The sequence below is a fragment of the Pelophylax lessonae genome (genome assembly GCF_965119305.1).
Source record: "Pelophylax lessonae genome assembly, chromosome: 4".
Taxonomy (NCBI): Eukaryota; Metazoa; Chordata; class Amphibia; order Anura; family Ranidae; genus Pelophylax; species Pelophylax lessonae.
This window is the reverse complement of record NC_138771.1, coordinates 569,439,453-569,454,701: the sequence shown is the minus strand read 5'-3', so window position 1 is coordinate 569,454,701 and position 15,249 is coordinate 569,439,453. Positions and strand designations below refer to the sequence as shown.

The 15,249-nt window shown below is 43.8% G+C and overlaps 1 protein-coding gene across 1 annotated transcript; it reads right to left on the bottom strand.

The window, feature by feature from the left end:
- Nucleotides 1-8,840: 8,840 nt before the first annotated feature.
- Nucleotides 8,841-14,936, bottom strand: LOC309554918 (protein phosphatase 1 regulatory subunit 3C-like). The gene is made up of 2 exons (XM_082256656.1): nucleotides 14,737-14,936; nucleotides 8,841-9,663 (listed from the first exon to the last, which is right to left on the bottom strand). Exon 2 carries the CDS (start codon nucleotides 9,637-9,639, stop codon nucleotides 8,968-8,970), a length of 672 nt encoding a protein of 223 aa, XP_082112782.1. The 5' UTR covers nucleotides 9,640-9,663; nucleotides 14,737-14,936; the 3' UTR covers nucleotides 8,841-8,967.
- Nucleotides 14,937-15,249: the final 313 nt, after the last annotated feature.

The window sequence follows — 15,249 nt, the reverse complement described above, 5'->3', positions numbered from 1 at the left end:
CGCACTGAGCCGCAAGGGGAGCCCTCTCAGCACCTCGGCCTCGGATCAGGTAACCCTGACACTGACCTTGATCTGGCTTCTGGTTTGGAACTGCATTACCCGTACTTTGCTAACCTCCGCTCCATACCACTGCCACGTGCCTCCTTGCACGGTGCCCAGCTGCAAGTCATAGCCCACCTGCTTGTGTTATCCAGGAACCCTGCTGACTCTTCGCTTGATACTCACGCTGGCATGTTGGGTTGCCCTGGTTGGCATCTTTGGTCTAGGTTTCTACAGCTTTCAACACTCGTGTTGCTCCTGTCCCTTTACACCCTCTGTCTTACTTTTAAGGGCACTCGGGGCGGGAGATATAAGAGAGGCTGCCCTCGTCATCTTAGTCTCCTATCAGGTACGTGACACTAACTAAAGTTTTTAAATTGCTGAAAGAAAACTCAGTCAGTCATTCTTTCTTGGCAATGCCATCATCGAGTCAACTAATCTTGTTCACAAGCCCGTATACTTTTGCCCAGACCTGCTATTTAAATAGAATCTGAAACATATTAAACAGGTTTTATTACAAAATTCACAATTTCTCCAGAACAAAAAACACATTCACAGTTAGAAGTTCATTCATTTGAGAAAATATTTTCATCCTGGTCCTTAGAATTTTCTTGCCATTACAGTCAAAAATAAATGTGCATTTAACCCCAATAAACAACATAGAATCAAATGTTTCCAGGTATCTCTCTGGCAAATGGTTGCCTGAACTGCAGTAGTCAGCATGCCCCTTGCTGTCCAGTTCAGTCCCCCGGCCACTCATCCTACAGTTGAAACTATGCAGCATTGTGCAGGTCACAGTCACCATTCAATAACATCACACTTCAGAAAGAAGCAGGCCACCCCTTGCCAAAACAATAGTGTCCTCATGTGGACCATTGTCCGGATAAACAGACCCACCCAAGCTGGAGTTTCATTGTAATTATTTTTGTCTTTACCTTGCTTTATTTTGTTCTCCTAGTTATCATATGTATTGCAGCCTGTGCTGTGCAAAAAGACTATACAAGTACATCCAACAACTAAGAGGCCAGGGGTGCTCTCTTGCATGTTCTTTTAAAGCAGATGAAATCTTTAACTAAACATTTCGTTTTTAAAGCACTAAGTCTAAAGCCCCGTACAAATGATCAGATTATCGAACGATCTGTCGTTCGTTTTTTGTGGCATGCTAGTCTGATGTGGAAAGTGAAGAGGTTATTTTCATACGAATTTTCCCGTACGACAGAATTCTACTTCAGAAGTGATGTCATGTGTTGGATTGCTTTGTATGTGTTCTTTCTCTCTGAGCATGCCTAGTCTTGCTCTTAAGATTTTTTTCCATCTAAATCTGTACTAATAAGACGAAAATCGGACGTTGTTTTGACGGACGACAAAAATTTTATAACCTGTACATCAGGATTTTGTCGGCCGAAAAGTCTGAGTCGGCTGTCAAAAGCACCATACTAACAATCCGAAAATCAGCAGATCGGTCGTCAGATGAAATTTCCCTTCAGATTTTCTTATTGTGTGTAGGGGCCTTAACAATTAACTTTTTTAAAATAAAATACTTTTTATCACTGTTTGTTTTACATACTTGTTGCATTGCTGTTTTTCTGGCCTCCATTCTAGGTATAGTATGGGATGGAATGGAATGGGATGGGATGGGAAATACAGGCCAGAACATTGGGTTGAGTAGTTCATACTTTCATGGTACAGTATGAACTACACAATACTTATGTTTAAAAAAATACAGATGTTTATTTGTTTTGTGTTCACTTCCTCTAATACAGATTGGGCAACGAATGAGGTATCCTCCAAAACAGGGGGGCCTCAATCAATAGAAAATCAATCTCACACTCGACATGTTTTGCAGGGTGCCCACTTCTTCAGGAGAAGAGTTTGTGAGGGATGTGATCTATGAAAAAATATGAAACACAACAATAATATACAGAAGGCCACAAAAAACATATTAAAGTCATACATAAGTCAAAAAACGCATACATATAAACTATGGTGCATCACTGAAAAGCAGCCAGAAATACAGAGATAGAGCCTAGGGAATTCCCAAACTGTGTCGGGACACTATATGGACATGGCAAAGCCATACTCACCACAGGGCCCACATCAACGACAGATGGAACTGCGACGCCAAATGGCAGTCTCCCGGGCGAATGCGGGAACCAGATGAACAATAGGCAATGGAAAGTACTGGTAAGGGTAAGAGGGTAATTTTTTTTATAGCAGTAAGAACAACATGCGCCAAAAGGCGACTATTTTAAATACATATCAAAATATAAAGGTAACACTAAAGATATCGCTTTTCATTTTCCTCTTCCTCTTTAGTATATTTTTAGTATTATTTAAAGTGGAAATCAATCCAATCAATAAAATATCCTTCTTTAACATGGCAATGTAACTTTAAACATAGTTTTCATAGTTATTTTTACATTTAAAGTGTATCTTATGTTAAAAATTTATTTTTTGTTTTGTCTTAATGACCAATGTCACCTGGACCAAAATAAGACAAATTTCAAAATGTTACACTTGTTTCTGGAATGGGATGGAGGATAAATATTCCACTGGAGAAATCTGTTCTGGTCACACCCATCAAGGGTGTTTTTAATTGTGTGGCTTGTCCCTGGAACAGGAAGCAACTGAGAATCTCCCCAGGGGGGTCACAGATAGCAACAAAAACAAACAAACCTGATTCTGAGGTTCTAACTATTTCATGCTTTACTGAAAAATAAAAATTGGCTATAGTTACATGAAGTTGCCATAGACATGGGAGAGCAAAGTCTAATTCCCAGCATGTCCCTAAACAGGAATGTTCAATTTGGCCAGAATTTTGCATCTATTGAGCTGTTTTGTTACAACTAAGGTCGGCCATACACGATTCAAATCCCAGCCAGTTTAGCAGGAACCGGCTGATATTCAGACCATTAATGGGCAGGCTGGATATACCAAGTTGATAGTACAACCAGGCTGCCGGATTCTCTTACGATTATCGCTAGCCTCTGCTATAGCCACTAGCAATAATCACTGTCTTCTCCCGGCGGGGATAGCTTCCCATGCCGGGAGCAGACAATTGCTCGGCAGGAGGGATTCCTTTGTCAGCACAGTATTGATGGGGGGGAATAATGTGGATTTCTAAAGAAATTTCCACCTTGTATAGTCTGCCTAAGGCCCGTGTGAGGGCTAAAACGCATCAACCTCTCTGTATATTGAACCCCTTTTATGTTTTGATAGAACCCTAATAAAGATAGAATTTTATACTGAGTTGCCGGACCTTCGTATGTCTTCTATACTACAGATTATGCAGCTGTCATCCAGGCACCGTTATCTATTTTTCCAGCAGACTTATTACTTCTGGTAGTAGCACCGGACTTTTTTATTTATTGCTTTAGACTTTTACATTTAGCCTATACATAGTGGGGGGTAAAACAGTTGTTGGAGAAGGTTGTTTAAAGCTGAACTCCACCTAAAAGGGGGAAGCTCCACTTGTTTGGTTCCTCCCCCCCTTGAAGACGTCGTAATGACGAAGCGCGTCGATAGGAGCTAGCCGAACGTCATTGCGTCACACCCGGAAACTCAGAGGTCGGCCATGTTTCTGGTTGTCTACAGAAGCAACATCGCTGCCGTACTGTGTTTTTGATGCCGGTTACCTGCTCGAATTCTTGTATCTGGGTGAGTGCATACCCTATGAGCTTTTAATAAAAGTATTGGTTTTAAGGATAATGCACTATGGGCCTATTTCTTTTCAACCTCTCCCCGATCTATGAGGTGTAAAGCTATTCAAGGAGGATATGGCTATCTGTTTATGCACTATCTCATTGGTATATTTGGAGACCGAAGAGTGATGAGGCTGTGTTGTTTTCCTATGGAGGTTTTGGCCTGAGAGGGTTTTAGCGGTCCCATGACCACTTGCTGCTGTATCCCTGCCATCCTCTGGTAAGAGTCAGTGTGTGGTGGCTGGGATTTCACTTCATGTCGTGTTGACTCACATTGTGGTGATATTATGCGGACACGTCACCTGCACTTCTTGTGATTTTAATATGGATTTGATATAACCATATGTTATCATCATTATTGGTTCTTGTTAAATTAGCGCTGCTCTATGCATTTTATCTTATTTTGAACCTTCCCGTGTTTTTGAGTTTAGCTGCTGATGTGTTTTTCTAAAGGGCGCGGGGGGTTTTATTTATATACCGGTATTTTTCTTAACCAGGTAAAGTGCAAATAACAAACAATCAAGATCCAAGGGAAAGTGCTAGTGACTGCTTGTGAATAAGCTCCAATTAATAGAGCAAGCCTAAAAAGGGCAGGTGCAAATGGATACTGAATAGTATCACAACTGATAATCTAAATAAAAAGTGCTAATAATTAATAGTGTAAGGTGATGTGATTCCAAAATCGCATGATAAAACGGGAACAAAGGTGGATGAACTCCAATCAATAGGGCAAGCCCAAAAAGGGCAGATGCAAGTGGATACTAGTAGACTAGGTTGAAAAAGTGCTAGTGTAAGGTGATGCGATTCCAAAGTCGCATGATAAACGGAAACCAAGGTGGTTAAAATTCAGTTAAAAAAGGGATAAATGATAAGTAATTTGGGGTGGAATAGAACTTTCAAAGAGTTAATATATATAGTCCCAATCGCACAATAAGTGCTCCAGTACAGGGTTAAATCAGTGCAGTCCCTTCAAAGGTGACTTAAGTGCTTCCAGTGGTTCTTCAAGTGTGACCGGTGTGATGGGTCAGTTGTGCTCCCCTCACTCCCAGGACCGCACTAACCAGAAAGGGGAACCCCTACAGGGGTACTGGGCCTATATTCCAGATGGGGCGTAGTTCCTATGCCCCTCAGTGGTCCTCTGGAGGGATCCTATCACCTTGCATGACTGGGGGCAATCAATGGGGGTCTTATGGCTTGGTAGCTCAGTGTCCAGATGTAATCCGGGTACACATAAGAGGAAAGAAGGCTCGTATAGTGTAGTACCGTTTAGAAACGTTTAAAGTTTATTAAAGAAAGTACTCACATTAAAACGAAGCAAATCCTGGACTTACTGTGCGATTGGGACTATTTATGATAACTCTTTGAAAGTTATATTCCACCCCAAACCACTTATCCCTCTTTTACCTGAATTTTATCCCCCTTGGTTTCCGTTTATCATGCGACTTTGGAATTGCATCACTTTACGCTAGCACTTTTTCAACCCAGACGACTAGAATCCACTTGGGCTTGCCCTACTGATTGGAGTTCATCCACCTTTTGTTGCCGTTTATCATGCAATTTTGGAATCACATCACCATGCACTATTAATTATTAGTACTTTTTTAGATTATCAGTTGTGATACTATTCAGTATCCATTTGCACCTGCCCTTTTTAGGCTTGCTCTCTTGATTGGAGCTTATTCACAAGCAGGCACTAGCACTGTCCCTTTGATCTTGATTGTTATTTGCACTTTACTTGGTTCACTAAGGATATTTGAATTAGTAATTGAAGACACTTTATATACACCCTAATTTTTGCAGGAGGATCACTTGTGTTTTTTTTTTATCACTACTGGTTATTTAGTAGTTTGTTACACCTGCATTAATATTTGATGTTTTATTTATATATTTAGGGTATATTATGTGTTTATAAGCCTTCATTGACACACGTATTTAACACTTAATTGGGACAGTGCAATTATAACTTATCTAATTTATACACCTTCATACACTTGACAGCGCCATTTACCTCCCCATCCAACCTTCCATTTTTGTGAACATTTAAGAGGTAGGCTGTAGTCAAAACTCCCATAGTCTTATTTATCCTAAGTCCCGGTTCACACTTGTGCGATGCGGGAAGGCTGCGAATTCACAGCCTGTTCCCGCATCGCAAACGCACATCCGGCAGTTCACACTGCCATATGCGATACGCAGGAGGTGTCAATTAAATGTTAACGACACCGCCAGTTTGATCGCATATCGCAGTGTGATCTGACAGTTCGCACAGGATCGGATCGCACAAGTGTGAACCACTGTGCGATCCGATCCTGATGCGGCTGGAAAAAAAGGGTCCGGTGCGTCTTTGGTGCAGGTGCAGTGCAAATTTCAGCCATACAAAGTGTATGGCTGAATTCGCACCGCACATCCGATCGCATGTAATGAAGGAGCAGTGCGCTCCGATATTACATGCGATCGCCGCACTCGCAAGAGTGTGAACCGGCCCTAAGCGTGGATTTTCCCTTTTCTTTTAAGATGAGAATTCGTTTCAGCTCAGTTCTCTACCTAGAGAAGAAGCGCCCCCCCCCCCCCCCCCCCAATGTATTTCTCCCAGCACACTCCAGTTGGTTATGGACCACTCCAGGCAAACAAACAGATCTGTCCTAGGCATTGTATATTTGTACTTCTTAGCACATCTGATATCAACTCTGCCACACCACAGTAAATGACAGTGACTACAAGTGATATGCTTGCTTTAGAACAGCTGAAAAAGCAAGCATCTTTTGGGGTCTCTGCCTCCAAACCAGCAGCAGAAACAGGGGACAGATAAAATATATTACATTGGTTGCATTTACTTTTATACAAGGCAGGTAGTAGCAGAGATGTTGCTAGTGCATGACTTGCACCTGTTCCATTGGGGCTAATTTACTAAAATTTGAGAGCACATAAATCTTGTGCAGATCTGCATAGAAACCAATGAGCTTCCAGGTTTTTTTTGTCAAAGCTTAATTGACCAAACTGAAGTTAGACGCTGATTGGCAACCCTGCGCCAGATTCTGCACTCTGAGTTTTATTAACATTACCCCCAGTATGTTAATTTAGCTATGGAAACACAGGTGGTTTCCTAATATCTGCTTTATTTTCATGTATTTGGTTAGCAAGCTAGGGCAGATCATGGTCTAAACAGGCAGAGACCATTAAACCACTACCACTTAAATTGTAGTTAGCATACTAGACTTGGGCAGGGCATGAATTGCCCTAAAGGGAAATTGCTAGACATGGAAAAGCCAGTTTTAGGACCTGCTGACCAACACCCATGACTCAACAGCCTGGACTGAAAAGCAGAAATTTGGCCTTTAAATACATTAGGATGATTCTTGGACAAAAAGGTGCATTGCTACCAGCAATAACTGAGGCCATAGAGGAGTTTCTCAATTGCATGGACTGAGGTACCATCCTCCAGGAAGCCCCTTTGGCTTCAGCCTATCAGTTACTAGGACAAATTTAAAAATAAGGTTTGTCGATGGTAGACTAGTATGCAAGCCACATTTTTTAGGGAAAAGGCTCAATGGTCCATCAAGTCTGCCCCAACTTATTAATTTGGGTAATATGCATCTTTGTCCCAAGCATGCTTAAATCTGTTGACTAACTCAACCTGTGCTAGAAGTCTAATCCAAGCATCAACTACTCTTTCAGTAAAATATTTAAAATTAGTTTCGAACTTTCCTCCTGCAAGTGCAAGGCCAGGTCCCATGTTCTTCGCTTAAAAAAAAAAACTGCCCTCTTGAATCTTGTTCACACCCTTCAAGCATTTAAAGGTTTCAATCTCATCACCCCCTTCCTCAAGTGTGTGTTATAAGTTCCTGCAGTCTCTCCTTGTGTTTGTTGCAGGGGTTGATTAGTATGGCTTACCATACCTAGCAAGACCACCAACCAGAAGGTTGTGCATACTCAAGATTGGATATAAAGCAGGGGTGTCCAAACTACAGCCCTCCAGCTGTTGTGGAACTACACAGCCGATGATAATGAAACAATGAAAAAGCCGCTCAGGTGTATGTTCCAAACCCGGTGCAGGTCAGATCCGTCATCCAAGAGTAGAAGAAATCCAAGTTTGAGACCGCACTCAAGGTATTATGATGAAAGCAATGCGTTTCTTTATTCCTCATGAATAAAGTAGACAGACAGTGTACAAACAGACATGTCGGGCTACACTGTCTGTCTAATTTATGAGGAATAAAGAAACTCATTGATTTCATCATACCTAGAGTGCGGTCTCAAACTTGGATTTCTTTTACACATCCGATGAGGCAGTGTAAACCTGACATTCACAGGCATAAACTAGGCATAATGGGAATTGTAGTTCCTGAACATCTGGAGGGCCATAGTTTGGACAGTCCTGAGTAAAAATAAAAAAAAAAAAAGACACAAATAACACTACACCCACACAACACCAAAGTGCAAAATTTGAGAATGTTTATTGTACACCATAAAACCAGAGATAAAAAACAGACTGTGGCAATATGCAATCCCAATCCAATAGGTAGATCTTTAAAATACAGAAGAAAAAAAAAGGTGATCACTTACAGCTAGAAAAAGGTGATCATTACAGCTTATCAAGTGAAAATTGCAAATATACATCACTAGGGAATGGTGACAAGTGAGCTTTAGCACAAAGGTATTGTGGTACTGACCAGGTAAGACAACCATGTGTTTTTACACCCAATTTGATTTAAAAATGCACCTGATCCAACTAATACAAGCCCATCACATGCAGAGAAAGGAGTCATTTTGTGGCTTCAATAGTGACCAAGCCACAAATATCTACATTCATTGCAAAAAAGCAGTGGGTCCACATTGTAAGTTGCATACATTAAATAGGCTAATGAACAGCCTATACAAATAACTTAAGGTTTAGAATTGTTTAAAATTACCACATTTCCCAAAAGGAAAAAAAAAAATGTGAATCCTGAGTGAAGACATTTATAATGAAACCTCCTCTGTTCTGTTGGGAGAGTAGGCCTTCTCATTCAGTTAACTGGCTTGTTGACAAGTGGCCAACTCTTAAGCGTACAAGTAGAAGCCTATGACAATCACATTATTGCCGGAGCCATATCAGTAAAGCATTCCATCTAGTCTATCCTTACAGCTGAAAGAATGGCATTTCCCTCTTGATCCACAAAAGGGACGTACAATGCAGTAATCTTGTTCAGTGGACCAGCACTTTTAGTTCTAAACACCAATCTGGCCCATTTCACCAATACACACTTTGAAGGTATTTGCTGTGTTCCGTCTCCTTGTGCAGTGCATAGTTTTTGCCTTCGTTGTTATCCCAGTATTCCTTGCCTTGGCACCAGAAGCAGATACAGAACTCTGCATATTGGGTGCCTGGTGCCAGCGGAAGCCTAAAAGAAAACATATCAGTCTCCCCTCCACCATACGGATCACGGAGAAAAGAGCATGGAAGATCATAGTGGCTTTGCCAGTTGTCGTAGCTCACTCTAAGAGTCACCCGTTTCTCAAAGCCAAGGTTACGAACTTTGATAGTTCCAGCCACTGCAGCCCCCTGGACAGCGCACTGCTCCAGACATACCTGCTTTTGGTTAAGCTTTGCTCGGAAGACAGTGTAGTCATGAGCAGGAGGCTGGAAGTCCAGTGTGTATGTTGAGGTGGAAAAGGGACGCAAGGCTCGTAAAGAAGCCAATGCAAGTACCAGGGGATCCTCATCAAAGAATGGGCGTGAGATATGGCGAACGGTAGTAAGGGCTAGTCCAAGCGCATCAGCAAAGACCACACCCTTTTTACGTGGTTCAGGAGGACGAGGAAATGGAACTAGGCATGGTCGAAGTGTTCCTGTAGATGGACGCCGCAACTGTGGTGGTGGAGGTGGACTGAGACACAGACACATGGAGAAATCGCCAGGCATGGTGCATACAGGAGTGTAATTCGCCTAAGAGAAAAACCAAGTATGGCATTAGTTCAAGCTGTCAAATGCATTACCATAACTACATCAAAATGCATCTTCTATTGTTTTAAACTGGAAGTAAACCCATTGATTAATTTCAAAAAGTTACATTCATTGTTTGTGCTCTTAACCAAACTGTCAAGCCACCCAATGGCTGGTGTCCTAACTGAGGACATGTGCAGCATCATGGCAGTTAAAGATTAAACAGGGGTCAAGATGGGGGGACAGCTTCCTTGGCTGAGAATAGGAGGATTTACTTCCACTTTAAGGCAACTGTTTTAAGAATCCATCCTTGAACAGCTGTCCCCAAAAAACAACATGCTCATCTTACTACCCAATATCACCAATCTCTGCTCCAAAGAGGGCGAAATCCTCCCCTGATGTCTCTGCAGAAACGGTCACTGCCAGGTTTACTAATCTAGTGTCCCATTTTGCACTCAAATCCCTCTGCTGACCCTACATAACTATAGAATACAGTAATGATGTAGAGGGCAACTGAATGAGCCACGGAGTGCAACAGAGATCCAAGAGCTTGGCATGGCTAAAGTTTCAGGCTTGGGACAATTCCTGAACAGAACAGCGGTCAGTGGCACAGGCAGAGGGGAGGAAGAAACTAGCCTCTTCCAGGAAGATAAAGCAATTTTATAATCCTCACTGGGTCACTCAACTGCAGCTTTGTATGGATAAATCCATGAATTTGTGTTTTATATATGACAACAGTTTAGCTTAAGCCCCCCTCTAAAATTAACAAAAACATTTAAAGCAGACCTTAACGGTGCACGCTGGCATATCTGCATTGAAAGGGGGCCCCCTGGCATATCTGCATCTTGGTCCGGCCCCAATATATGAACCCATTGCGGCCCTCGAATCAAAAAGTTTGCCCACCTCTGCCTTAACCTGTCATTTTGTGAATACCTAATCCTGGCCTTTACACATTTTGAAATTATGACCCAGTAGGAGGCCAGCTGTGACTGATCAGGAAATCGCAGCTGGCTTCCAAATCCAAGATGGTGGCATGGGACAAATGAGAACACTGAAGGCTTGGGGTTGTAGAAGACAGCACTAGGCTTCTTGGCTGGTAAGCATGTTTTTACATTCAGCAGCTAAAAACTTCCTTTCTTGCAAACTCTGCTGAAGTCCCTCTAAGATGCTCATAATCATAGCTAAGGAAATACTGCACAAGCCCTGGTTCACACAGGTGCAGCAATAAAATTGTGCTACAACAAGATTTCAAAGCTGCAGATCAGTGCGATTTGCACCTCTGATTTCGTTGCAGTTTGCATTTTCCTTTAACAGAAGTCTTTGCAATGACATAGGAAAAAAGTAGTGCAGGAACCTTTCAAAGCCACAGCAATTGGAACGGTTCCATTGCCGACAATGGTGTGCGACTTGTCGCTCAATTTGGAAATTTCAAATCGCAAGACAAATTACACAAGTGTGACTGAGGGCTTAAAGACCAGAGAAAGCACTCAATCCCTCTGGCTTTTCTTTACTGCTGGAAATGTAGAGAGCCAATTTAAAGTGATTGTAAAGGCTTCTGTGTTATTTTATTACCACACACACCACAAACATGTTATACTTACCTGCTCTGTGAAATGGTTTTGAACAGAGCAGCCGGGATCCTCCTCTTCTGGGGTCCATCATTGCTGCTCCTGGCCCCTCCCTCCTGTCAATTGTCCCCCACAGCAAGCAGCTTGCTATGGGGGTGTTCTATCAAATTTCCCTACCTCATTTCTGGTTGAGATCAGCTGTGAATTTGTCATGTAGCAGCTTGTAGCCGTGTCACACATCCCATTGGGCACGGGCAGAATAGGTAGGGAATTTTGATAAAATCGTAAGGGGTCAGGCAAAAGTCCTAGTGTGCATGCGCACCAACGGGTCAGGCAGTGGGATCTCTTATAACAAGCATCCATCCTTTCTCCATGGCTCACACTGCGCTGACCCGACAATCCGATCTCAATCCCCCACACTGCGCCGACCCGACAAAGACAGTTGACATGTGCATGTGGGTAGAGAATAGGATTGTCCCATTGTCGCCTTGGCGCAGTGTGTGCCATGGAGTTCGGATGATGTTTGTTATGAGATGCCGCTGCCCGATCCATTGGTGCGCATGCGCAGTAGCACTTTTGCCTCACCCCTTACAATGTTATCAAAATTCCCTACCTACTCCGCGCATGCGCGGTAGGACGTGTGACGCAGCTACAGCTGATGCAGGACGAACCCGCACCGGAAATTACGTAGGTAGGGAAATCTGATGGGGTATGGTTTTCTGACAGAACAGGGGCACCTGAGCCAAGCTGCAGCTCAGTGTATCCATTCAGACACGGAGCTGCGGATCAGCCCCATCCCCCCCGATTGGCTAAGTGACTTGACAGCTGCAGGAGCCAATAGCACCGCTGTCTCAGCCAATCAGGAGGGAGGGTCCCAGACGGCCAAGGGATTCAGACAAGTATTAGGGGGTGCTGGGGCAGCTGCTACACAGAAGGCTTTTCATCTTAATGCAGCCATCACATCTATGAATTGGTAGGCTGCAGAATAAAATATTTGCTTTTAGGTTTAATACAGCTTTAAAGCCCAACTCTGGGAAGCCTAAAAATTCTCTTGCAGGGGGCTGCTTGTTCAGTCTAGAGGGAAAGGGCTTGCTTTATACTTGCACACAGTTCATCAGCTTTTTACTGTCACCCCCACTTTATCTCTTTAAGCTTCAAAAGGCAGTGACAGTCGTACACATGCTGCAGCCGTGGTGCTCATCCCTTGTCACATGGGGTGGGTGCTACTACCTGCTGATCATGAACTGAGCTGCACCACAACCTCATGCAAAGGACACCATTGGGAACAGCAGCTACAATAAACAAGTTGTGAGGAAGAGATCACCAACTGCCAAACATTTCTTAAAAGCAATCTTTTCAGAGGTGCAACAGTGACAGCAACCTGTGCAAACATAGCCTAAAAGCGGTTTTATAAGCCAGATCCTCTGCCGCCCCCCCCCCTGCAGTGTAGTGCCCCTTAACATGTCCAATGCATGGCTATGGACCCTTCAGTCTTGACGTCAGAGAGCCTTAAACTAAAAATAGCACAAAGAAGGATCCACAGGAAAGAGGCTGCAGGGACTGGTCTATCGGCACAGAAGAGCCTACAGGATCATATAATCAGATGAGGAAAACTGCTTTTTCTGGTCCCCTTACACATAAAAAGGGGCAGTTAACCCCTGCAGGCAAGGCACAGCCCCACCACAAGGAAGTTTCCTGGAGTTAAGCTTTAATGCAATCATGGTGATCACACCTTGTGCTGTCCTGCTGAGGTTCAATCATTACTACAGGAAGGCTAGGTTCACACTAAACACGGGTTTTATATTGTGTCAGTTAAAGTGGAGTTCCACCCTAAATTTATACTTACCTCCATCGTCTCGCTCTGGGTCACCTGAAAAACAAATGGATAATCGCAATTTTTTTTTTTTTAACTTACCTCGTATAGAAGAAAATATACTTACCTTACTTCCTCTTCCTCCCCTCAGCGGCCGCAGCGATTCGTCACTTCCTGGCTTGCAATGATTCCTGGGAGCTGAACGTCATCACTCCCAGGAATCAATGCGCCTGCACTGGCCCCGATGTCAGTTCCGGGGCGCATGTGTCATTCCCTTCTAAACAGCTTCTGGGCATGCCCAGAAGCTGTGAAGGGATGACGCGCGTGCACCAGAAGTGACGGCGGGGCCGGTGCAGTGCATCGTGGAACCGAAGACGGAAGAGGATCGCGCTGGCTTCAAGCTGCCCACACCTGAGATGGCAGCGCTGGACAATACTTTTTCAAAGTATTTCTCCTAAAAGGTAAGTGCAACCCGGGACAGATCAGAGGCTATCCATTGTGGAATGTACTAGCCCTGACTGTCCCGGGGGTATTTTTATTAAAAAAAGTATTCCCAGGGTGGAACTCCAATTTAAGCTGAACTCACGATTTCAAACCTGCATTTCAGTGCAAGTTTGAGTGAGATTTGAAAGACGTCTGTGTGGGTTCATGCAAAGATATCTATTGAAATTGCCTCCAAAGTCACCAAAAGTAGTACAGAGACTACTTTTGGTAATCGGTGCAGCACCACAAAGTCCCACAATTGGGACAAAGCCATTGCCAGCAATAGGCTGAGATTTGACATGCCAATCACATCGATGTGAACATGCAGACCAATCACAAGGACATACCGTGCCATGGTCTAAAACAAGCCATAGATTATTCAATTTTTTTTCCTACCATCACAAGTGGAAGGAAAGCAAGATCACTCAATTGCCCCATCAGTCAGTGTTGATGGGGGGGGGGGGGGGGGCAGCAATGCCTCCTGTAGCTCTATTGGGTTCTGCCAGTGGGGCAGCAGAACTCATCCACTGCCAAACAGCCCTTAGTGATCACATGGAAAAAAAATCCAACAGGCTCATTCACTGAAGTCAAGCATTAGGCTGGTTGATCTATGGCTAGTTTGATCTATGGCTAGTTGTACAAGTCAAATCTCAGTTGGTCCCTGCTAAAACATTCCAGATTCAAACCATCTACAGCCAGCTATGGAGAGCCTCAAATGATTTAGAGTGACTTCACACTTTCCCCCTTACCTGTACCACTGCTGTCCTAAAAAAAAAAAAAAAAAAAAAAAAAAAAAAACACACATGTCCAGAGAATCCAGCATGGTGTAGTAAAACCAGCTGCTCCACCACCATACCTACGAAGAGGAAGGAAGGGAGGGGGGGGGGGGGGTTATATAACAAAAAAAAAAAAAAAAAGTTGTATAGGAGTATTGGAAAAACGGACAGGGGGGGGGGGGGGGGTTGTATATTTTATTGGGGGTGGGGAATGTCCTCAATCACACTATTAGCCCCCCCCCCTCATGGACAGGTCATTGTGTAGAGAGGGGTAGAAGCTGAGAGTTCTGCAGATCTATAGAAGTATTATACAATGATCGGGCAGTGGATAGGACGCATCTACCACCCCACCCAGTTTGATCTCCCCCAACACTCAGCACCCACCCGTTAAATCTCCCCCCCCCCCCCCCGCCGCCACAGCAGGATCATCACTCACCTAAATGAAGAGGCTCGGAGTTCTCGGATGTCAATGGACGGATGATAGGTGTGATGAGTGGAACGAGAGGTACACCGGGGGAGATGCAGATGGAAATCGGGGGGTCCTGATTACCCAACCTGAAATCAGAGGATGTACACCCTCCTTCCTCTCCCACCGGCGTCCTGCGCCCACTGACCACCAACACAGCGGAGCGCCGCTATAGCCTCACTTACTATCATGTGATCAGACCGACACAAGCCAATCGCACAACTCTCTAATTATAGGGGAGCCAACCAGCTATGGAGGGGCGGAGTCAGGAGGGATCCTAGAAACCATGCAACCGTCCACCTGAGTGCCATCAGAGATCAGACGTCGGGTGGACGTCATCGCAGGGGGAGTCACGTGTCCTGGGGGGATAGAGAGCAAAGGAATACACAGAGCTAAAGTAATACAAAGTTACAGTAAGTAATAGAGAGATACAGTGTATAGAGCCATAGAATACACAGAGTATAATATAGAGATACAGTGTAT